Source organism: Ambystoma mexicanum, chromosome 2p, assembly GCF_040938575.1.
Source record: "Ambystoma mexicanum isolate Mex_15411 chromosome 2p, UKY_AmexF1_1, whole genome shotgun sequence".
Taxonomy (NCBI): domain Eukaryota; kingdom Metazoa; phylum Chordata; class Amphibia; order Caudata; family Ambystomatidae; genus Ambystoma; species Ambystoma mexicanum.
The window spans coordinates 305,711,758-305,736,944 of NC_090923.1; the positions used below are offsets into that span (position 1 = coordinate 305,711,758).

At 45.5% G+C, this 25,187-nt stretch overlaps 1 protein-coding gene across 3 annotated transcripts in view; it reads right to left on the reverse strand.

Annotated features, from left to right (window-relative positions):
- CARD19 (caspase recruitment domain family member 19) overlaps positions 1-25,187 on the reverse strand; it is a 330,029-nt gene that overhangs the window by 72,374 nt on the left and 232,468 nt on the right. For 2 of the 3 annotated variants that reach the window (XM_069643604.1, XM_069643605.1), the window contains one exon: positions 7,882-7,941. The exons of the other annotated variant lie outside the window; for it this stretch is intronic. In XM_069643604.1, coding sequence (XP_069499705.1) covers positions 7,882-7,941 — 60 coding nt within the window. The remainder of the gene's footprint in view (positions 1-7,881; positions 7,942-25,187) is intronic. 3 annotated transcript variants of the gene reach the window in all.

The window sequence follows — 25,187 nt, forward strand, 5'->3', positions numbered from 1 at the left end:
GCAGAGTTTCCTTGTAGGACGCGGCTCCGTTGCGCAGTCCTCTTTCTTTGACTTCGAGGGGGCGGGCTTAACCTCCCTTCCATCCTCGTTCCGGCATGTATGTGCCACACATACTGTCAGTGCAGCGGGCGGTTGCTGCGAATACGCCATCAGCGCGCCGAAGGTGTGCTTAAGGCAAGCCCGTCTGTGCCCGTCCGTGCGCAGAGTGAGCAAGAGGGACTGCACGTTCTGAAACCACTCTGCACATCGGGTTGGCCTCTACGCAGTAGTCTGCTTTCCCAGCCCCAGCAAACACTAATCCACGATCGCTAGTTGCCCATCACATGGACTGCTATGATCTTCTGTCGGGCAAAGGTCTTGATCTCCGTTTCCTCACTGAAACCTGGCTTAGAGAGACATCTAGCACTATGATTGTGCTATCGCTTCCCGATGCCTACTCTCTAGTCAATGAGGATCACGCTTCCCTCCATCCTGGGGGGGAAGGGAGTTGCTTTAATCTACAATACCAAGTATAAAGTCATCTGTACGTTCCCGAAGCACTCCCTTAAAATGGAGTGTATCCTGACTGGTATATCTATTTCGTCCACATATACTCACAGTTTTGCTCATTTATCGACCCCCCTGGGGCTGATACCATGTTTTACACTGAATTTCCTGGACTTATAACGGAACTTCAAATCAAATACCCTGATCTGATTACAATGGGAGATTTTAACCTGCCCATTAATTCCACTAGTGCAAAATGGGTTGCCAATTTCACCATGTTGAAGCTGATCTTAGCCTCCTACAGGGGGCACATTGTCCCACCTATAAAGGGGGTGGTATTCTGGACATCATTTTTGCTCCTCCTTCCTATGCAGTTATTGACATTCCTATTCCACTTACCTGGTCAGACCACTTTTTGGTGCCCTTTCTTATTCCACTCACAGCTCCTGCTGCAGCTAGGCCTGCGATTCACAGTCGTAGCTGGAAAGCTGTCCCTAAAGATAAAATTATCAACCTGCTCCATTTCCACTGTCACTCTGCCGATAGCTGCTCCCTTACCACACTACAGGCTGCTTTCTTTGCTACTGCAGAGGTGCTGGCACCTTACAAACTATGTAAACAGCGCAGTCGACCACCTGAACCCTGGTTTTCGCCCAAGCTCAAGGACAGCAAACTCCTGTGTAGGCAGATGGAAAGAAAGTGGCGCTGCAGCTACTCTCCAAATTCTGTACAGGAACACATTAGCTGTCTACAATGGTGAAGTGGTAAATGCAAAAAAAGCCTACTTTGCTCAAACTGTAGAGGAGGCTATCAACAAGCCTAAGGCCCCATTTGACCTAATCTCTCTCCATACCAAAAGATGCAGTCCCCCCTTCCCAAGAGCTCTGAGACTATTTCCACTTTCTTTCTCTCTAAAATAACCACCATTCGAGATAACTTGGTGGAGGCTGCAGCTATTGCTGGTGCCCCAGTCTTCCCGCTACCCCCTTCGACAGGAGGATGGTAGTCATCCTTCCCCCACTTTTCTAACACTGAGGTTCTCTCTACTATTCAAAAACTCAAATATGCATCCCCTACTGACGCTATACCACTCGCTCTCTTGCAGGAGACGTCTGTGGACCTGATTCATTTTATCACGTCAGCAGTTAATAACTCTTTCACTACGGGAGTGATCCGGGATTCACTTAAACATGCTTTAGTGATCCCCTTGCTTAAAAAGCCTTCTCTCGACCCTGAAATAATGGCCAATTATCGTCCGAATTCACTCCTGTCTTTCCTGATGAAGGTCATGGAGGCACTTGTATTGCCACTACTATCCACATTTTTGGAATCCACACAGTTTGACTCCTTACAATCTGGCTTTTCGACCTGGCAGAGGTACCGAGTCTGTTCTCAACTCGGTGATGGATGACTTTATGTGTCTTGTTGATCAGGGCAGTGTTGGAGCAGTCCTGCTCTTAGATCTGGCGGCTGCGTTCGACACCGTCGATCACTATTCTAATCTCACGGCTCTCTGAGGCTGGAATTTCTGGTCACGTCCTCAAATGGTTCATAGCCTTTCTGACTAATCGCTCTCAGTCAGTCTCGCTTGCCCCTTTCAGCTCTGCTCCTGTTTTGCTCTCTTGTGGTGTCCCTCAGGGCTCAGCGCTTTCCCCTACTCTGTTCAACGTCTATATAAGATATCTGCTGTTCCTCATTGAGTCACATGGGTTCTGCTTCTATTCATATGTGGATGATACCTAGCTACTGGTCCGTCTTGACCTAACTAAACCTGAAACAGCTCACAGACTAAAAAAGTGTCTGGAGGAACTTGGTCTATGGATGACGCTAAATTGGCTCAAGCTAAACGGCACACAAACTGAAGTCCTGGTTGTGGGTACTGCTACCCCTCATGCGTTCTGGACGTCTGACTTTTGGACCCCGTCATTGGGCCCTCTTCCTATACCCGTCCCATCAGTTAGGAACCTGGGAGTTTGCTTCTCGGCTACCCTGACCATGGACGAGCAGGTCAGAGCAGTTTGCAAATCAGGTCATTTTAAACTTAGGGTTCTTCGGAAAGTCCTCCCCTTCATTCCCTCTGCCAGTCAGGCACCGGTTGTGGCAGCCCTGGTCCTTAGCGTCCCGGACTACTGCAACTCACTTTATCTTGTGCAGCCTGCCAACCTGATTGGTCGGCTGCAACTGCTTCAAAACGCTGCAGCCCGTTCTATTATCTGTGCTCCTTTTGGGGTCCATATGACCGCATTACTGCGACAACTTCACTGGCTCCCTGTTGCTCAGTGCATTCTGTTCAAGTCTATGTGCATAGTACACCGGGCATTTTATGGATCTGGAGCAGAATATCTGCAAACTAAATTCTCTCCTTATCAGTCTTCACGCACCCTTGCTTTTCGTCGAGGATTAAAAACCTTGCTTTTCTAGCTGCGCTCCTTTCTGCCCGCCTCCTAAGCGCCAAGATGCCTCCGGTGTACGTGCGCTTTAGAAGTTTCGATAACATAACACAACATGCTACAAGATACCCAGAAGCCATACCTTTGAGATCTGTTATGGCTCAGGTTGTGGCTAAGGCTCTACTTGGTATTTTACAAGAGTAGGGTTTCCTAAGGAGGGGATATCCGACAGGGGATCCGATTTTATGTCCCACTACATGCAGGCCGTGTGAAAAAACTGTGGTGTCACTTACAAGTTCTCTACAGCCTACCATCCACAGACAAATGGACTGGTAGAGAGGTTTAATCGTACTATGAAGAGCATGATAAGTGCTTTAGAGGAAACCCTTAAGAAAAAGTGGGACCTTCTACTGTCATGCTTCTCTTTGCATATAGAGAAGTCCCTCAGGAGGAGTGGGTTACAGTCCCTTTGAACTTCTCTATGGCCATCCAGTCAGAGGTCCATTGGCCCTGATCAAGGAGGGGTTGGAGAGTGCTTCTTCCGCCAAGCCAGTCAGAGTGACTGACTATGTGATAGGTCTCCGGAGGAGAATGTCACACATGATGTAAGAAGCAAGTGATAACTTGAAAGCAGGTCAGGCTCTGGTCAAACATTGGCATGACCAGAAGGCCAACATGGTTGAGTTTAGTCAAGACCAGCTTGTACTAGTTATGATGCAAACAAGGCAGAGGGCCTTGCAGTGCAAATGGATAGGACCCTTCAAAGTTGTGGGTAAACTTGGAGAGCTGAACTATTTGGTGGACTTAGGCAGACCTACGGAGGCTCCCAGAGTCTTCCACACCAATCGTTTAAAGGCTTATGTCTCGAGACCAAAAGTCGGAGATTTGCTTCTAGCTTCAGCTCAAGAGGAAGATGAGATTGAACCTCTACCTGACCTTCTCAGAGGCCAACCTTTAGATGAACAGATAGAAGGAGTTAATCTCTCTTCCCAGCTGACTTCTGAACAACAGGAGTGCAAAGTTCTGTTAAATCAGTTTGTCTCCCTGATTTCACTATCACCAGGCATGACCCCTTGGGGCCAGCATGATATTCCCACTGGTGACTTTTTACCTGTGAAAAGCAGAGGTTACAGAATGTCAGAACATGTGAGATCCCACATCAAAGGAGAGGTCAAAAAGATGCTTGATTTCCGGGTTATAGAGCCATCTACAAGTCCATGGTCTAGTCCATTTGTGTTAGTACCAAAGGCAGGACCCGAGGAGTTGACATTCTGTGTGGACTATAGAGCCCTAAGTGCAATCACTAAGACTGATGCCCATCCTTTGCCAAGGACAGATGAACTGGTGGATAGACTTGGTTCAGCCAAGTACCTCAGTACATTTGACCTAACCTCAGGCTATTGGCAAATAGCACTGACAGACCATGTCAAGGAGAAAACTGCATTTTCCACCCCAGCAGGCCTCTACCAGTTTAAGGTAATGCCTTTTGGACTAGGGAATGCACCTGCTACATTTCAAAGGATGGTTAATCAAGTTCTGAATGGGATGGAGGACTTCTGCATGGCATACTTGGATGCCATTGCAGTGTTCAGCCCTACATGGAAAGAACATATTTATCACCTTTGATAGGTTTTGCAGGCTCTTGAGCAGGCCCTTCTGACCATAAAGGCAAGCACATGTCAAATTGGTCTGAGCAAAGTGGTCTACCTTGGTCATGAGGTGGGAGGAGGTGAAATAAGGCCATTGCCCAGCAAAGTACACGCTGTGCAAAACTAGGCCACCCCTACTACTCAAACCCAAGTGAGAGCTTTCCTAGGCCTCACTGGGTACTACAGATATTTCATTGAGAACTATGGGACCATAGCTTCTCCCTTGAATGTGGTCTCCTCTCCAAAATTCCCTAAAAAGGTTAAATGGAATGGGGAGTGCACTTACGCTTTTTAAAGCCTGAAGAACGCCCTTAGTCAAGCTCCAGTCCAAAGAGCTCCTGATTATCACCAACCCTTCATTGTGCAGACAGATGTCTCCAATATAGGTATAGGTGCTGTCCTTAGTCAACTGGATGAGAAAGGTAGGGAACACCCCATTTGCTTCATCAATAGGAAACTGAAGGAACCAGAAAAAAGGTGGGCAACCATAGAGCGTGAATGTTTTTCCATTGTGTGGTCTTTGAAGAGGGTTAGACCATACTTGTATGGATCTACTTTTGTGATTCAAACTGACCACCAACCCTTGAGATGGTTAATGCAAATGAAAGGGGAGAACCCAAAACGACTAAAATGGTCAATCTGCCTGCAAGGGTTTGATTTCACCATTGAGCACAGAGCAGGATGTCACCACCAAAATGCCGATGGTCTCTCTAGGATGTTTTTAACCGACTAGAGGTAGAGATTCATCCAGGAGTGGATTAAATCCTCCTGTCCTTTAGTCTGGGGGTGGGGGGGCGAGTTTTAGGGAGAATTCTCATAAATGGCTGATTTACCTTACCTAATGAGTCCCTCAGCAGCTTTGCTGGATTTCTAGGATTTATTTTTTCACCTGGTAAGAGTGTGAACCTTTTTTCCCACTCTTACATGTGCTTTGCCGTGTGTGTTTTTACCATTTTGTGTGTTCTTGGGCTCTGGAGCCTCACTTACTCCATGAGCACCACTTGTCATGTGTGTTACACAGCACCTTCAGTGCAGTATCACATGGTTGTCTTTTAGACTTCCCACAGACTTCATTTTTCTGGGGCCGACTATTGTCCCCCAGAAACATGTAAAGTTGCCATTAACTTTATGTAGTCACAGACCCAGTACACCCCATCTTACATGGAGTATTGGAAAGGTTTTATTCTTATCCCTTTTGTCTGTGCCTCTTGGAGCCTTGTTTTTCTCCCTTAACATTAATACTTGGCTGGTGGCAGCGTTAACTACCCTAACTTTTCTACCGCGATTATCTTATATAATCGTGGTATTGTTTTAGGCTATTATATTAGCCTCAAACATAAACCCTCTTGACCGTATTGGCTCGGGCTGGGTTTATTTGCCATTTATTTTTCTTAAAGTCTTTCTCGTGTTTTTCTCTGCGCGCCAAACCGGGGTTGATTCCTTTGTTCACTGTCTTTTTGCGGGCTTCTGCACAGAAGCCCTCCTTAAGGCGCCTGAAAGTCTAGGTAAGAAGGATGTGAGGGAGGGATCTTCGGACCCCTGCCATGGGTTCCCTTGGAAACCCAAGTAGCACTCTTTTGATTGGCTAAGGGGACTGGCCTTGCCAGGCCAGCCACCCTGCTGTGTGATCGACAGCCAGGCTGTATGAATGGGGGAAAACTACATAAAAAGCAGGGTCTCTGGGACTGGAAAGGCAGAATCACCACTGGAACGAAAGAACCAGTGAGGTACTGGAAGAAGAGGACCCCTACAAGGACTGAACCGCCCGGTGAAGCCCTGCTGCAGGTTCGAATCTTCAGAATCCGACGACAGAGAAGATCCTCCAGGAAACTTCTTCCGTTGAGCTGGTGGGACCGACCAGTTCGCCCAAACTGCAAGCCAGGACCCCTCCTCTGGTTGAATTCGCTGTACGGAGCTAAAGTGGCCCGGATAGCCAGAAAGGTCGGACCCTGCTTGGGTTTTAAGGAGGGCACCTTTTATTTGTTGTTTGGCTCTGCTGCTGGCTTCTTCCCTTGGTGGTGCAGGACCCTCCAGTCTTCCTATTTTGTGTCAGTCTGACAGTCGCTTTAGGAACCGTGAGCCTGCAGGAACCACCAGGAACGTCTGTTTTAAGGTACTGTGCAAATCCGGTTGTCCGTTTCGTTCAACCGTGGTGAAAGTGTTTGAAAACTTTTGCCAATCCGAGGGCTTGTCCTTCTCTTCTCTTTGAACTAACTTTTCTATCACCCAACCTCGTCCGGAATCTGTACCACAAACTTTACCGCGAACTACCCTGAACTGTGTGATCTTGAGCAAAATACTTTTGACCCATTGACTTTCGCCTTAAGCCTTTTCAAGCTGATCTCCTCGCTGAAGTTCCTCTTGTTCAATTGCCCTGAGTATTTACCTGTTGGTTTGATTTAATTTCCAATAACTTTGACTTTCCCTCCCTTTTAAATTGCTGGAGTGCCATTTTGCTCCCACTTCATTTTGTGAGCTTAACTTGTCTGGAATTTAAGGGAAGTGGTGTGGTGTATTTATGAATGTGATTTTTAACTTGCTTAGAATAGTGAAATGTTGTACAACTGTTGAGTAAATAAATATATGTTCTTTTACTTAGAAACCTTGAGTCAGTGTTTGCCTGAATCATAGTAATTGCTGTCCTTTGTATAACTATTTGATACTGCTCACTTACTCTTGAGATAAGTCTGGCTGTTCTGCTACTGCTACCACTTTAACTGTGTAGTACAGGCGTGTACCAAAAGTGAAACTGTACTCTTAATTGTGTGTGGGGCTCCCAAAGGGTACGTCATATAATTCTGCCTACCAGTCATGCATTTCACCATCTCGAGTCTCTAAGCTGCACAGCATGCATGAGTGTGCATCTTTTCTAGCACTCTTAAGAATATTCTGCTTAGTAATTTGTCATTTGAAGACTGGCAGTCCAGTTGCTGCTTCTTCATGCCGGACTTTCAAGAATACACATGGGCATTGGCCCAGAAATTGGATAGACGGAAGCAAGCCATATGTTCAGACCAGCTAGTAATCTCAAAACCTGACTATTGATTCCTCTGTTTACATATAAACATCAGGTCATTCAGCCATGCTCTAATCGGAAACCGATGCCTGAAATGAATGCCCTAAGTGGACACTGAGTTTCGGTATCGTGATGCATCAAGTGTAAAAAGAGATTGTCGAGCGACTGTTAAGAGTTTACAAACCATACATATTATGTTAGAATGTCTTTCAAGTAGGAATTAGTTTGAACTTTTTAGATGATATAAAGGCAGTCTTCATGAAATAACAATCAACTTTTAAAAGAATCTCAGACATTAATAAATCGATATATTTTTTGGAAGAAACAAAACTTTATTTACCCCTGTCATTTAGAATATATTTCTCCTGGGCAGTGCAGATGGGAGTGGGATCTGAGTTATCTGGGAACAAAAGTAACACACCAATCTGTTAGTAATCAGCAGAGGCAATCAGATTATCTACATAATTTTGGTCCAGTGCTCAGAAAAGAAGTACACATTTGTTTTGTTGGAAAATCGCGACACAACCAATTCTTTAGAAAATACAACTACCATCACTGAATAAATAATTTATGTATTTTAATATTTCTTTGCTGGTTCATTTTGTCATAAGAAAGGTGGGGCCTTTTGATTAATGTGTACTTCTTTTTGAAGAATAAAATCAAGCAGTAAATGTTTAGGAACATCACAAATTTATATTCCCTGAGGAAGAGCAATTTGAATGAAACGTGCTTAGGCAGAACTTTCTTTGTATAAAAGTCTCCCTACCAGTGTCTCTCTTTCTCTCCCTGTCTCACTTTGTCTCAAACAACAATGATCTGGGAATTGGCAGAGGAGGGCAGGGAGCAGTCTGGCGACCACTGATTTCCGAATTTACAGTACTAAGGGTTGTATGAGGAAGAAAACCTTAGCTGAGAGAACTGACTGTCGGACATATAGGAAACCCAGGACCTCACTTCCCCTTTCTCAGTATATTATTTGGCTGAATGCCGTCTCAAACCTCTCTCTCTAGCTCAGGTTATGCACTAAACTTGAAGTTCACATGCTTCAACAATGCATATGAATGAAATGCATCCACACCTGCCTCAGATTAACTTTCAGATGATGAAAAATCGAAGACTACTTAACCCAGACATAAAAACTGAAAAATTGGTGAAAACCACTGGGAGTGTCAAGTTCTGGTGGTGCCGTTTTTTATTTGTTTTTGTAATTATAGTGTTTTATATAGCGCCTATATCCAAAGCGCTTTACATAGGACAGTCAAACAATATAATGAATCAGAATGCAAATCAGCGTTCATAAACAGTAACATTCAAACTGTGTTCATAAATAGTAACACCAAATTAGCATTCGTGGGAGTAATCAGTCAATCAGTGTTCATAAACAGTAACAATCAATTAGCATTCATAAGAGAAAGTGAATCAGTGTACATAAGCAGATTAAGTCAATTAGAGGACTGTAGCAGGTGGGTTTTTAGAGAAGTATGGAACAGAGGATAGGAAGTAATGGAGCGAAGAGACGGGGAAGCATGTTCCAGTGAACAGGGGCTTGGAGCTGGAACAAGCGAAAACGGGATTGGGCACAAGGGGGACGTGGGACATTGAGTCTAAAAAGATTAGAAGAGCGGAGGGAGCGAGATGGAGAGTAAAAAGCAAGGCAAGATGCAAGGTAGTCAGGAGCAAGGCCATAGAGACTTTTGAACACAAAACAGAGAAAGTTGTATTTAAGTTGAGAATAGAAGGACAACCAGCCAAGAGAGGCTAGGGAAGGAGAAATTGGGTCACGGTAGGAGAGAAGACAGAGTGAGCGAAATGAAGAATGATAGATAGATTTAAGAGGAGCAAGGCATGAGTGGGGAAGATCTAAGAACAGGACAGAACAATAGGATAGTCGGGAGAAGACTAGTGAGGAGATGAGTTTTGTAGCATGGAAAGTGAGAAAAGGGCGGACTTTGCGAATGTTGAAGAGATGAAATCGACAGGCGTGGGATGTAATGGAGATGTGGTGGTCAAAGGAGATTGCAGTCAGAGTGACAGATTGAGAGACAGGAGCGCAGAAAAGAGATGGAAGAGAGGAGATTGTGAGATGAGAGTGTTAGTGGGAACGAATAGGACCTCTGTTTTTTCGGCATTGAGAGTGAGGAAGTGAGAGGTCATCCAAAACTTGATGTCGGTGAGGCAGGATGAGAGAGTCTGATGAATGTCCGAGGAGAAGGACGAGAAGGATACAAAGAGCTGTGTGTCGTCAGTGTAGAAGTGGTGTGAGACTCCAAAGGATGATATAATGTGGGCAAGAAAGGAACTATATAAAGAAAATAGAAAGGGACCAAGGCCTGAACCTTGAGGAACGCCATGGACCAGAGGAACGTGAGGAGAAGTGTTGCCGCCTCAAGAGACAGCAAAGGTACGGTTGGATAGGTAAGATGAAAACCATGATAGAACAGACCCACGCAGACCAAGGGAGGAAAGAGAGTGCAGGAGCAAAGAATGATCTACAGTATGAAAGGCGGCAGACAGATCAAGTAAAATAAGAATAGTTGAGCATTTGGAGTAGCGAGCAGTGAGAAGAGAATTAAGTACATAGGTAAGGGCTGTTTCAGTTGAATAGTGGGGGCAGAAAGCAGACTGAGTCGAGGAAGGAGATCTAGGCTAGACACATATGATGAGATTCGTGAATAAACAAGGTGCTCAAGGAGTTTGGATAGAAAAAGTAAGAGGGATATAGGACGGAAATTAGAAGCAAGAATGGGGTTAGCTGTAGGTTTCTTTAGGATCGGGAGGATAATTGCATGTTTAAAGGCAGTAGGAAAGGTAGAAGTAGTGAGATAAATGTTAAAGAGGGAGATGTGAAAGGTTACCAGAGGTCAGAAGACTTTGGGGATAAGTGAAGAGGGGATGGGGTCAGTGGGGGCTGCCGTAGGGTGAGCGTTGGCCAGGAGGTGAGCCATCTCAGAGTCTGTTACTGGAGGAAAGGTAGAGATAATGCTGGAGGGGGTAGGGAAGGATAAGGGGGAGGAGTTATAGGAAGGTGAAGATAGTATGTCCTGACGTAGAGAGTGCACTTTGGAAGAACGAAATTGGCAAGGTCAGATGCTGATAGGGATGAGTTGATGGACGGGTCAGGTGTAGGAGGAGAGAAAGAAGTCGGGTTACGGTTTGGAAGAGGCATCGAGGATGACTGGATTGACTGTGAAGAAGGTCAGAGAAGTAGGTGCATTTGGCAGACTTAATACAGTTGTCGTATAGGACCTGAGAAGAGAAGGTGGCATGGTTAGTAGGAGAACGTTGTTTGTGCCAGCACCTTTCAAGGCGGCAAAGGAGGCGGCACATAGAAGAGAGATGAGTAGAGAGCCAAGGTTGGGCAGGTTTGCGAGTGGGCCGAAAGGAAGAAAAAGGGTAAAGTTGATCAAGGCTAGATGTGAGACATGAAGAGAGAGTGGACGCAGCTTAATCTGCAGAGAGAGATGATAAGTGTTGGAAAGATGGTAGAGAGTGCATGCAGGTATCATGGAAGAGCGAGGCTTTAAAACTGCATAGATCCCACCTGTAGAAAGTCTTAGTGGAGGAGTGGGAGGAGGTCCTAGAGGGAGTAGGCGGGAGCAAGGAAACTGAGATTAGGGTGTGATCAGAGAGGTAGACAGGGAGAGTAGATATGGAGGAGGCATTAAATGAAGAGGTGAAGATCAAGTTGAGGGTAGACCAGAGGTATGAGTGGGAGGAGTCGGAAGTGGGGAAATTAGGTGAGAGTCAAGTATTTATAGGAAGGGGGGTGAAAGATGAGTAGACGAAAGATGAAGATCAAAGTCTCAGAGCAAGACAAGAGGTGTAGTTCTAGGTAGAATGTGACCAAGAAGGTGGTCAATGTCTTTGCAGAATGAGCCAAGTGGTCCAGGCGGGCGGTAGATAATGAGAAGAGAAACGGCATGAGGAGCTGTGAAGATTTTATATATAAATTCAAATGAGGAATATTCTGGTAAGGGTACAGGTGATAAACAGATGAACATTTAGGACTGTAGATTAAGCCAACCCCGCTACCGCGTCTATTGGCACGAGGGACATGTGGGGACACAGAAGAGGATAGAGAAGTAGTAAGAGAAGCAGCAACAGTTGTGTTATGTGGGAGAATCCAAGTTTCAGTTATGCAGAGAAAATGAAGATGTATGCGTAGAAAAAGGTCCAAAACTGCCATGATCTTATTGCAGAGGGATCTTGCATTCCATAGTCCGAGGTCGATGGTGGTGGAAGTGTCAGTAAGTTGCGGGTATATGAGATTTGGATTTCTGGGTGGAATAGTGGAGCGGTAGACGGTATGAGGGATGGTGGGATTAGGCAAACACATTGCCAACATATTGCATTCCAGTCCGTACAGAGCCTCTAAAATGCACGACATCCATGAGTGTGCCTCATTTTTAGCAGTCTAAAGATTTCCTCCTTAATAATTGGAGGATGGAAGATTGGCTCACTTCTCAGTCCAGGGTATCGTTTAAAACTTCATGCCTGACTTTCAGGAATACACATGGGAATCGCTCAAGTTATTTAACAGACAGAAACATGCCACATGTTCAGATGATCTTTTGTATCTAGGATCAAAACTGGAATATTGCTGATCTGCAGCACCACAACAACCAAACGCCGTATATCTCCTAGACAGAAGAAACAGGAATCTGCCCAAAGTTGAATTCAATAAAACTTTGTTTTTTGGGAGGGGCCTCAGACTCAAATATTTGGTTACAGTGGATTCTTGCAACTCAGAATAGGACTTGCCTGACTTTACCCCAAGAACCAGGGCAATTGTCCAACAAGTACTCCCCAAATTTGTCAACAGCCCAATTCATCTTTATGCAGGTGGCTAACACCACCACCAAAATGGACATCAAACCCCAAAATTCAAAGGTAAGAAAGCCGAGAGACCCTTGAAATGATTATTATTTCAACCAAAAGCCAAAAACTATGTTGGCTGCACAAGTGCTCTGAACTTGTGCTACCTCTGGAGGGATTATTTCAATTTGTCTATGGTCACCTTTATACATGCAGAGATTATTTGCAGTTGACAAGCTGGTGCACAGAAGGCCTCGGTTAACTAAATCCCACTGGCAAATTCTGCTCACAGTGGGAAATAAGTGAACAAACAATACTGTAAGCTGTCACTGCTATATGTATCCTATTTTTATATATATTTATTTTATTTTAATTGCTTGAAGGCATCACTAAAAGCCCAAAGCACATTTTAAAAGGACAATTCAAAATTGTGTTTGCAGAGGATGCAAAGTCAAAGCCATTTCCCCTGAATTGTTGCCACTTGAGGAGAACACAATCGCAGCTTCACCACTCATGTTGTGAAGAGGAAGCATGGAGAAGCATAGATGAGAATCAAAACATCCCCCCTACGTTACTATGCGCTTACAGCTTTTAGTTTTGGCTTGCACAAGTTACTCCCCTTTGTATACTGGTACATAACAACTTTCCCTGTATAGTTTTCTATGGAAACCCATTCTTTTTTCAGTTTTTGATCCTGTCTTGACGGGAGGTAAAGCCTTCAGCGTCACTTGCCTTGCCTTTTGCTCAATTGTTATGGGGAAACAGACTAGTGTTTCAGACTATCAGTATTAGGACACTTTGTTTCCCTTTTGAATTGTTTTATTTTCATATTGCCCACAGCACCTTACAGTGCAGTGGGGATACTTTTGTATCACTATAATTTCACACATGGGCTTTTTGGTTAATTTTATATGTGCCTAAAGACAAGCGGGTGGCAGCAGTTACATTTTTACCGTTTTTGTATTATTTTTTGTGTGCACATTAGCATTTACAGTGTATAGCGGTAAATGAGGCAAGTGTCCTAAAATGGCTGTGCCACAAGGTTTCCGCTTGCTCTTTGGCCAATCATTTTCCACCAGGAATAAATGGCGTAAAAGCGATCCGTTTGTTGTATGCTAATGATATTATTTATGATCAAACACAAATCGGATTACAACTAACTTTGTCTACATACGCCAGGGAAAAGGAAATGATTATAAATAAAATAAAGACCAAGACAATGAGTTTGGGGGGCTCCTATAGAATGGTAGAAAGATTCAAATGGTACATCGAGTCGACCGTGTTGGAAAATGTCCAGGAAATTAGGTATTTGGGTTTTCCTGTAACGATTAGACCAATTACTGTATATTATGAATCCGTTGTAAATGAAAACATTTGAAACAATGGTTGGTAATAAAAAATTATATTGAGCATCGGGGTGGAGTAAATACACAGGGTTTTGTCAAAATCTATAAGACGAGCATAGTCCCATTTATATTGTACACTCTTGAAGCACTACCATGGCCTCAGGTTAATTGGCTTGGAAAATTGGAAGGCAAACTTTTACAATCTATAATAAGCCTTCCAAAAGAGGTATCGGTTGAAGCTCTAAGATTGGAATATGGTCTCCAATCCTTATACTCAAAATGGGCAGTTAAAGAAGTTTTATTGTGTGCTAAACGGCGTCCCAACTGATCAAAACTCAAATTATTTTTTGAAGTTATTGGGGCAAAAGAGGCAAGGAGGTATTTTAAATGAATTTATTGGAGAACTCTTACATTTCACTAATAAATATTTATCAGAATTAGGATTGGGCATCAGGTGTTTGACACTCACCCTGATTATGAAAAAAATTATTAAAAGGAAGGAACAGCAAATGGATTTGGCGGTTAGCATTGACAAACTGCACACATTGAAAAGATATAGGGAATATTCATCACAAAGTTTTAAAAGTGGCTATTTAACTACATATTCAAGCCCTGAATTGAGACATTTTACTATGTTGCTCCGATTTAACATACTACAGACCAAAGAATATGTTAGTCATTGGCAAAACGTTACAACTCAGGATGACTCGTGTAGGGGTTGCAATTTGGTGCCGGAAACTGCCCGTCATATACTGACCTCCTGCTCGGCTTTAATCCCTTACTATAGAAAGGGATATGGGAGGTTTGTTAGTTCATTGCATACTATTAGAGAGGATCAATTTTGGGACACATTAATCGGGCTCACTCAGCTGTAATTAATGTGGCAGCTTATTCTTTTTGGAAACTGGTTTTGAATTTAGATCAAGCACAAACCGCACTTTAGTTGAACTGTCCTGATGACGTTACTAAATTATGTCCCTGTGATGTTATAAGAGTGTGGTAGGAATGTTATACATTTTATATTATAATAATGTTTTCTTCTTAGGGTAATAGGGATTTTGGATTTCAAATGTTAGGATTATATAGTGTTAGTGGTTTTATTGTATTCTATGAATTTGTGATGTTTATTGATATTGTGTGATATTTGTTTTTTATGTGCTTAAAGTTTAAATTTAACTGATGCACAATAAATAAAATTAAAATTAAAATATTGCAATTGGCCTTCTTCCTGCCTTCTCAGGTCAGCAACATACAGGTCATCCAGAAGCTGCTGCTTTCGTGGGATAGTGAGCCTGTATGTGTGTGCGTGGACCAGGAAGGTGGCTGGGGCTGACTATACGCAGTCCACATCAATGGTGCCAGAAAGTCTGCTACTGGGGTGGAAGTCAAACCAGCAGTTGTCCCTGATTGGAGAACTACTAGCTGTTTTAATGGTGCCAATACTTTCAATTGGTGGGCATAGACTTGTTTCCAGTTTGGATTTTGGATAAGCGGACTCCTGCTGCAGTCATTCCTCAGACCTATGTTGGACCTAAGAATCCTTTGAAGAGCAGTCCATTGATGACCCAAAGACAACTTCTGCAGTGGCCCAGCAGCTCTGCCAGTGAAGTCATGCTCCTCTGCATGAACTCAAAAGACCCTCATCAGTGCTTCAGCCCCTGGACTAGTGGAACCAACAGTCTTTATTTATTTTCATTTGCTTGGTGAAAACATATGAACTGTTGCAATACAGTGATTCATGTGACAATAATGAATTCTGATTTCCTCTCCTGATTCTTGTTTGTTTTGTTGTTTGTTAGTCCTAGCGCTCTCATGCCCCAGGGCTCTTGTTCAAGCACTTTAGAAATAAACTAAATAAATAACACATACCATGCAGGTACCTGTAGTAGTTGGAAACAACAGCAACATCTGGAGATGACACACTCCCAGTCCCTTCATTCTTGTTGAGATAACAGCAAAAGTCTGACCAAATATCCTTAGGTCTGCTCTTAATGTACACTAACGTCCCATACAACTTCATGTCATTCGCCCATGGAAGATCACTCAACCAGTCCTTTACTGCAGGGGCAGCTTGGTGTTTCCAGCCGAGCAAAATCAGTCTCCTGGCTAAGAGGAGTCCCAGATTCAGGAACCTGCATTTCTCCTTAGCCATTGGTTCAGTGGTGCCCAATTGAATAACGCTTGGCGGGAGCAACTCTGAACACCTAGTCACAGGTAACAAGGTATCACGCACCCGTTCCCAGTAAGATTGCAATTGAGGGCATGCATATAACATGTGCATCAGATCTGCCTCCTCGCTTGGGCACCCGCCAGTGTAGTTATTTCCAAATAGACAATGCCTAGCTGGAGTGTAGTGTAGTTTGTTAAGTATCATGAAATGTATCAACCGAAAGTCAGAGTTAAAAGACTTTGTCGACCCATATATTGCGCCCATTGTTTATCCATGAACACGTTATGCAAATCTTGCTCCCACCTCAGGCAGACATCAGGACCCTTAAGCCCCACTTCACATAACAATTGACTATAGAGTACCAATACGCTTTATGTGTAGCCGCCTGCCGTCACCTTATGTATATAACCCCAGACTAATTTCAGGCTCACTTGGATATTCGGGCCATTGCATCCTAAATGCTGTCCTTATCCAGCAACAGTTCAATTTCTGGGCTAGAGGCTCCCCAACATAGCTCTTGAAGTCCTCAATAAATGTACCTGGCGCATACATGCACACCAATGTGGTGACACTGACTGCACTCCAACTCGCTCGTAAAGATTGGTCCATTTTCGACGCCAGACCAGCGTGCCCCCTGAGATGAGTTCCACTGTCATAGGAGTACTATAGCCACCTGATTCGCCGCAGCCTGCCCCATGCCGTAGCCACTAGTGGGTCCATGGGTCCACATGACTTTAGTGTCATACAATGTGCGGAGTGCCACCGCACCCACTGCAACTTTTTCCAGCCCAACGTGCGGAGAGGGTCAAGCAAGTCTTCCCAGTAGGAGGCATACAATCCTTGTGCAGCTAAATAGTGAAGCTCGAAGTGAGGGGCTCTGAGGCCTCCCTCCTCCCATTCAAACCCCTCTATTGCCCCTCACAAAGGACGAACACAGTGACTGTAGCTCCTTAAAGAACGCCCTATGCAGCCACACCAGGATATTTCTAAAGAGGTACAGTCATTTCGGGAGGATCAACATTTTCACTATGGAGAGGCGCCACATCAAAGACATCAGGACCTTCCCCCAACACTTCATCTTGGGCACTAGTTGCCTCATTTAGGTAGTGTAGTTCAGTTTGTCTCTTTTACGGACCCATGAGAAATAATCCTTAACTACCTGAAAGAGTCTAGGACCACCTGCAACCCATGGCACGCCAAATATCCCTGCGCAATATCGGTCAGTGGGAACACCTCAGATTTATTCCTATAGCTGTGGAGTCCTGAATATCTGCTGAATTCGTCCACCGTCTGAAGAACCACCCCCACGGACCTATCCAGTTCTCCAGCATACAGCAGAATGTCGTCTGCATATAACGATTTTATCGTTGGAGGGCCGTCCAGCCTCAGCCCACTGTCAGAAAGTCAGTCAAATTATATAGCAAAAAGCCCAATCACGAGTGCAAAAATAAGGGGGGGGGGCAGAGAACATCCCTGAAAGGTTCCCACCCCCCAACTTTATGGCCGCAGATAACATCAAATTCATGTTAACTCTTGCTATCAGGTCTTTATACAACAACCGTACCTATGACACAAAGCCAGGACCAAAGCCGGTATTTTCTAACACTGCAAATAGGAAAGGCCTGTACACCACGTCAAATGCCTTCTGCATATCCAAAGATGTGGTCACCGTGAAAGAGTCAGAGGGCACCTGTGCCAACATGGTATAAAACCGCTGAAGATTCAATGCTGTTGCGCCACCGAGTATAAATCCTCATTGATCATTATGGTTGAGGTATGGCATCATCAGCTGCAGTTGGATCCAATGGCTTTGGCAAATATCTTGGCAACGACATTAATCTATTATATGATATGATATATGGCATTTATAAAGCGCCTATACACAATTGTTTCAAGGTGCAACGAGGCAAGGGAGGGGGATCAGAGGGGAGAGAGACAGCGATCTTATTAGGCCAGGTGACATTGAGATCGCGCAAGTGCACGAGAGGGGGGAAGGGAAGAACTGCGGGTGGAAAAGTGGTGGAGGTGCAGTGCAGTGCATAGGATAACAGTAAAATAATAAGACAATAAATAAAAGGTGCGGCCAGCTGGTTGCAAGTGCAAGGGTAAGTGCAGACACCAGGTGTCAAGTGCTAGTTGGGGCTGTAGGGATACAGAAACAGTCCCTGAGTGCAAGGGTTGCCAGGGGAGCAGTGCAGGTGTGCAAATGGCGGGAAGGGGACCTGGGCCTGAGGACAGAGGGTAGCCAGGTAACCAGTGCAGTTTCAGACAGAGGACGGTATGATGCACATGTGCCTGACTCCTTGTCTGGCTCCAGCATCACCGTGATCACAGCTTCGCACACTGTCCCTGGTAGAACCCTACGACCTGCAGTAGATACAGCGCTATAATGTCACTAAACACTTTATAAAATGCATCCCCTAATCCATCTGTGCCAGGTGCCTTGCCGGACGGGAGCCAATTGATTGTCCTTTTATGTTCCTCCTCAGACAAGGGAACCTCAAGTGCTCCTGAAGCCCCCTGGACAGTAAGGAGGTGCGGATAGCATCAATGTATTCCCTAATTCCAGCATCCATCACCTCACCCTTTGGACAGTGTAACTGTTCATAAAAATAGCAAAACTCCTGATTTATAACCCTCAACGAATGTACGCATACACCGGCAGCACCATCAATATATGTGATCGGGCACCTGCCCACCCCTCTTTGTATCAACATGGCTAGGAAACATCCAGGCCTATCCGCCTCCCTTCATCGGCGCTCCATCATGGCTTTATCAAAGAATCTGACCGCCTTCTGAGCGAGAGCATGGAAGCTATCTAGCTCCTTTTTAATCTCAGAGAGCATCATAGGAGAAGAATTCCCGACAGAGCGATCTTGGAATACTTTCAATCGTGCCTCAATCCTGGTCATGTCCCGCCTAATCTCCTTCAGCACCACATACTTGGACGACATCGCTATACCCCACATGTACACTTTAAACACCTGCTACAGCAAAGCCACCAAGGAGACAGACCCAACAGTCTGAAAAAAAGATGTCAATGTTATCCCCCCAACCTGCCTACAAACGCTAGGTTCTGACGCGCCTCGGGTTTGAAACGCCATGGGGGCTTAGGGCAGCCTTCTGCCGACCAGTTCATAACCAACAGCAAAGGTATATGATCTGAGAAGGTCCTAGGGAGAATAGTACAATCAAACACTTATGTTAACATACAATCTGACAGGAACCACAAATCTATACGAGAGTACATGTTATGAACTGCAGAGCAATAGGAGTACTCGCATTTTGTTCCATGCCGTAACTGCCACCGATCAGCCCTGTGCAATTCTCGGACTCTGGATCTAATCATGCACGCCACCCTTGACAAGTCATGGGGATCCCTGGTCGACCTATCTAAAGCCACATCCATTATCGTATTAAAGTACCCTCCCCGCTTACAAAAGGGCCGCTCCAGGGATCCGACCCAAAAGATCAGTCAATGATCACTATTTGGTGACCTGCTAAGACGCCATCGGTTAAAATGTTCTTGGCATTACACTTAGTTTAGAATGCCTAATGGCATTCTAAACTAAGTGTAATGCCAAGACTTGTTTTTGTGGTTGGAGCCCCACTTTTTGTTCTCTACTGTACATTATCCCTTTATCCTTCCACATTAGGGGTCATCCCTTCCATTACAAAAAATCGGTTAAAATGTGGCAATGGGCCTGGCGCTCAGCTAATCTTCATACCTTGGTATCCTCCATTAAAACTAAATGTGCAGCTGCCCTGGTTCCTACGTTGTCACTTCTGACTACTTCTCTTTTAGCAGCTGCTGATGAAGTGGCTCCTGAAAGGCTTTCACAGGCTCGCAGGCTCCCCTCACAGCCATGGTTGTCGGAACCATTGGGGACAGCAAGACTGCAGCTTAGGCAAGCAGAACGAAAATGGCGTGCTAATTACGACTCACAGCTTAGAACCACGTAAAAAGCTAGTTCTGTGACCTATACTGCTGCTATTATAGCGGCAAAACAAACTTATTTCGCACAAAAAATTGAAACCTCTCTAGGGAAGACCAAAGCGCTGTTTTCAGTGGTGCAGTCTCTGTCTTCTTCCGCTGAATGTTCTTCTACTGCCCAACCTACCCAGGAGCTATGTGACTCTTTATCCCAGTTTTTCATTAATAAAATTGAGATTATTCGGACGAACATTTACATGAATATGGTACCAGCCACTAGTGTCTCGAGTCACAGTTACATCTCTCATGACACATCCATGAATACTAGGGAATCTGGCTGGTCTTCCTTTCCTCTTTTCTCTGAGGAGTCGATCTCTAAGGCCCTTCAGAATATTAAATTGAGCGCACCCTCTGATCCGGTGCCACTAAGAGTCCTGAAGGAGATTTCCCCTGAACTTATGGGGCTTATTACTGAGGCTATTAATACCTCCTGCCAAACAGGATTTATTCCATCTGAGTTAAAGGCTGCCACTGTGATTCCACTCTTGAAATAACCTCTTGATCCTTCTGTACCTGCCAATTTCCGACCTATTTCTCTTCTCCCTGCTCTGATGAAACTCTTGGAATTACTGGTTTCTCCTCTCTTGTCTTCTTTCCTTGAAACATCCGACTGTCCTGACTCAGCCCAGTCTGGGTTTCGGCCTGGCAGAGGTACAGAGAGCGTCCTGGTCTCTGTCCAGGATGATATGGCCAGGATGGTTGGTGCAGGGGGTGTCAAAGCCTTGATACTATTAGACCTCTCAGCAGCCTTTGACACGGTTGACCATCCTACCCTGCTATCCCACATGGCCCAAGTCGGTATGTCTGGTCATGTTCTAGCCTGGTTTTCCTCTTTTCTTAAGGACAGATCTCAATCTCACTGCTATCTCCTTTTCTTTCGAAATCCTCCTATCTCACATGTGGTGTCCCCCAGGGTTCCGCCTTGCCACCTATTCTCTTTAATATATACATCTGGACCTTAGTGTGCCTCATCCGCTCCTTTGGCATCAGGTGCTATTGCTGACGACACCCAGATCCTGATCCAGTTAGATCTTGATCGGACTGAGGTGTCGTGCCTTCATCAGTGCCTGACTGCAGTGGGGGAGTGGATGGGCCTTAACTGGCTTATGCTGAATGGTGACAAAACGGAGGTGCTGGTGGTGGGTTCCCCTCCTGATCCTTCACTATGGATTTCGACTTTCTGGTCTTCCTCTCTTGGATCTCTCCCTGTTCCTACAATGAAAGTTAAAAATGTGGGAGTTATCATGACATCCACTCTATCAATGGATGCCCAGGTCTCATCTGTATGCCAGTCTGGGTTTTTCCATTTGAAAATATTGAGACAAGTCCTTCATTTTATACCATCTGTTCTACGGCCACTAGTTGTAGTCGCTCTGATATCCAGCTGCCTGGACGATTGCAATTCACTCTACCTTGCTCAGCCCAAAGGGCTGATCTTCCGCTTGCAGCGCCTCCAGAATTTTGCAGCCCGAGTGGCGACTGGATTACCTTATGGTGCCGGTTCTGCGTCATCTGCACTGGCTGCCGGAGGCCCAGCTCATTGATTTCAAGGCACTCTGTATTGTGCATCGTGCTCTGCATGGACAAGGGGCAGAATATCTATGTACTAAATTCTCTCGCTACCTTCCCAGGCATATCCTGAGGTCCGAGTCGGCCAGCCTGCTGTGTGTCCCATCTTTTCCCCGTGTCAGACTTGGTTGACATGCCTTTTCCATTGCAGCAGCGCAATTGTGGAACAAGCTGCCCGTTGAATTGAAAAATATCCATAATCATCTGGTTTTTAGGAAGGCTCTTAAAACTCATCTTTTCTAATCTTGATGGCTATTGATATAAAGGTGTGTGCTTGGGGCCTCTTTCTACTCTCCAGCGCCATGATGTCTTTGGGCCACCGTGCGCTATACAAGAAACCCTAACATAACATAACAATGTGCCATAAAAGCTGGGGTTGTCTACGTTGGGGTTGTAACCATTCAATAGAACAACCATTCTCCTGCATAGTAACACATTTACTAGGACATACCACACATTTTCATCCACAATGGATTCCTTACAAGAAAAAGGTAGTAATTTGTGAATCGATATCATCAGCCCCGCGCCTTGGTGGAGTATGATGTAAAATAGCACTGACCATGCCAAGACTGCGCAACCGGCTGGGCCACAGATTCCACTATAAGGGTCTCCTGTAAAAAAGAATATAAGCACCTAATTGGCTGGCCTGAGCGAAGGTTTGCTGGGACTCAACACCGTTGACAAGCCCCCAAACATTCAAGACCAATAACTTAATATGGGTCGGTCCTGCCATCTTCCACACTGGAATCTAATTTGCAAAATGTAGTTGCTCCAAAACCCACACCTTTGAGACCACTGCATTACATTCTCAGACTTGCACATTGTGTTCGACACCACGCATTTTAAAACTTAACTCCTTGGTTCCCCACTGACTGCACACCCCCCTCCCTCACTGCCCACATGCAACCTGCAGTGTGACAGCATACCCTCCCATCTACCCCAACCCACAACAATACAACCCCAACATCCGGGTTGATACCTAACATCAGTGATAAGGGTGCAATCGCAATGGGGCATACCGTTGCCGAGTCAGGCATTACACTATGAGTTACTAATAGCATGCATGGATCGCATTGGTCTGTATGACAAAACACGATGCCGTGGACTCATCAGACAACATCACATACTCAACATCTCCTGCTTTCATTGTTCTCAAGTTTTCATTGAGTCATGCAAGGGTTCGTCAACGGGTCGTTGAATTGGAATTTTAGCCTCAATGAATTTTACAGCCTCCTCCGAGACCGCAAAAAAGTCAGTACCATTCGATCGATTTTTCAGAATACCGAACATGAAGAGCGGGGGTTGTGAGGGTGTCCCTTGCTCCCCACGTTTGGTATTTTGGTATTTTGGGGGAGCGGGGCTGTCCCCCCGTTTCCTCAAAATTGGTTGGAGGCAGGGGACAAAAAAAAAAGAAAATGAAAAAGGGCCCCTCGTTAGAGGGACAAACTGACCCCGCAGGGTACAGGAGAGGTGGCTGACAGTGAAAAGGTAAGTAGTGGGTGGTGGGGGGAGGCTTGTGGATGTACTGGTACTTTGGGGGGACATGGGTTTGGTTTGTTTGACCGTGGTAAAAACTTTTTCACTGCGAAAATGACTACAGTCAATTCCGCCGCAAACAATTCTACCACGGCCAAACAACACAAATCCACACTACGTACATTGTTCCTCCGGGAGCAGGATTCAAAATCGTCGTACTTAGCTTTGATATAGCACACATCTTTAGTGAGAGCGCTCCCTGCCTTTTGTAATTCACGCACTGTATCCTCCAACGCACCTATCCGCTCCTCCGCCTCGTTAATTCGTAACACCTCTTTAGCGCACTGCGCCCTGATGTTTGCAACGTTTATTGTTAGGTCATTGAGTTTCTCATTTCACTGCCACAAACCCTTTGGTCATGGTCTGAAGCATCTGCTGCAGCTCAGTGGGTAAATTATTAGTGGCGTGCTCCAGAGGGGTTGCTCCATGGGATACTGCATCCCCTACGGGAGAGGATTTCGCAAAGGTATCCATTGTGCCGGCCTTCTTTCCTCCCCCAGCGTCTCTGGTCATGGCTTGTACTAGAGAGGCAGACACTCTGCACTGCCTCAGTGGCTAATATATACACAGTATTGGGCTGATGGTTGATCCAACCGAGCCAATATGGTGCCCAAAATGACTGCCCCACTGCTTCGTCACAGGCAACTCCAGCAACAGGGGGCTCTGCTTCACCATGCCCCAAAAGTATGGCCAGCAGTGTTGGCCCGGATAGTCACATATGTGCCTCCAGCTCCTTGGTACAATAGTAATGTATCACAATAAGCAGGTAACAGACCACAGCAGACCCCACGTTCACCAGTCAGCAGTGTCCCAGATGCAGTGGTCTGCGGTGTCTGTGCATTAAGGGGCACAGATGGCTCACCCCCAAGGTTGCGCCACTTGGATAAAGAAAAGTAAATGGTGGCTCTGGCCGTTCTGTATAATGTTGCCCCTGCCGGGAGTTGCACCTCCCCACGCTGCAATGCCACTGCAGCCCTGATTCACTGTGTCTATGGGTCAAGGCCGTTGTGCAACCGGCCCGGTCCAAGATCCAGGAAAGGACAGCAGGTGCACAACAGCACCGGCGGCCCTGCAGCTTCACACACGGACGTGGCAGACGGATCCTCGCCCTGGGGCAGCCCCCCGCACACTCTGCTCGCTCCAGGGAGTCATCAGGACCTGCTGGCATTGTAGAGACCCCTCCCCCCTCCTGACACCACTGCCGCCAGACACCAACGAGCTTCAATTGTCTCAGAGCAGGTCAGACCGCTGACTTCGATCACTCCTTTGTCCTCTGGTCACCAACAGCACTCTCAAAGCGGCCCAGGATTCACATGGGCATAATGCTGCACTCTAAGGGAAGATGAGGTTGCAGCTTGCAACCCTGCACTGTAGTCACCCTTCTATCAATGGAGACAGGTTTTTGGATCAATAGCTGCAGACATGCCAGTGATTTAGCATGTTTTTGTGCCGGTTAGCAGAGCTGCGCCCCTCCCCCCCCCATGAACCAATTAGTCTCAATGCCTTCTCGACAATCCTGCCACTAAAAGCCTTTGGAAGTGTCCCAGTGGACTGACCAGTTCCCTAGTGGGCTACCTCACTAGAAGCGGCAATATTCCACATTCAAGCCTGGAACTGTAGTTGTCGCCTTCTCCTAGAATGTCAGCTTCCTATCTTCAAGGAAACCTGTCCTGGAGAAGCTTCTGTCACCGCAACTGGAAGGACACCTGTCATAGCCTGCAAACGGTGATCGTGACTAGAACTCACCTTCCTCCATCCTGTGAAATATCCTGAAGAGGTCCACATAATTGGAATCTGTATTTCTGTATCGATGGGGATTGCATCTTGTATTTGCACCTGACCAGAAAAATCTTCAAATCTACAACCCCTGGGCACCACTCTCACTGTAACAAAGGATGAAGACCATACTCTCAGTGACCCCCAGTTGACCTATCATGATCCCTGGGAAATTTGGAGTCAGGGGGGTAAGTGAGCATAACTATGTCTGCACCACTGTGCCCTACTTAGGATAACATTGGCAACAAGTCCCTTTGTCTCCTATCTACCTTTTACCTACCTTTGGTCATCGAGCCAGGGTCAATAATTATGCCCCTGGATTAGCCTTGCGGCTGGAAGAGAGAGAAAACTTAACTGTCTTCTGGTAAATTGTTGCTGAACCTTTAAATATTTTGAAACTATTCTGAATCACCACCCCAAGTCCATTGCATCCCTTTAGA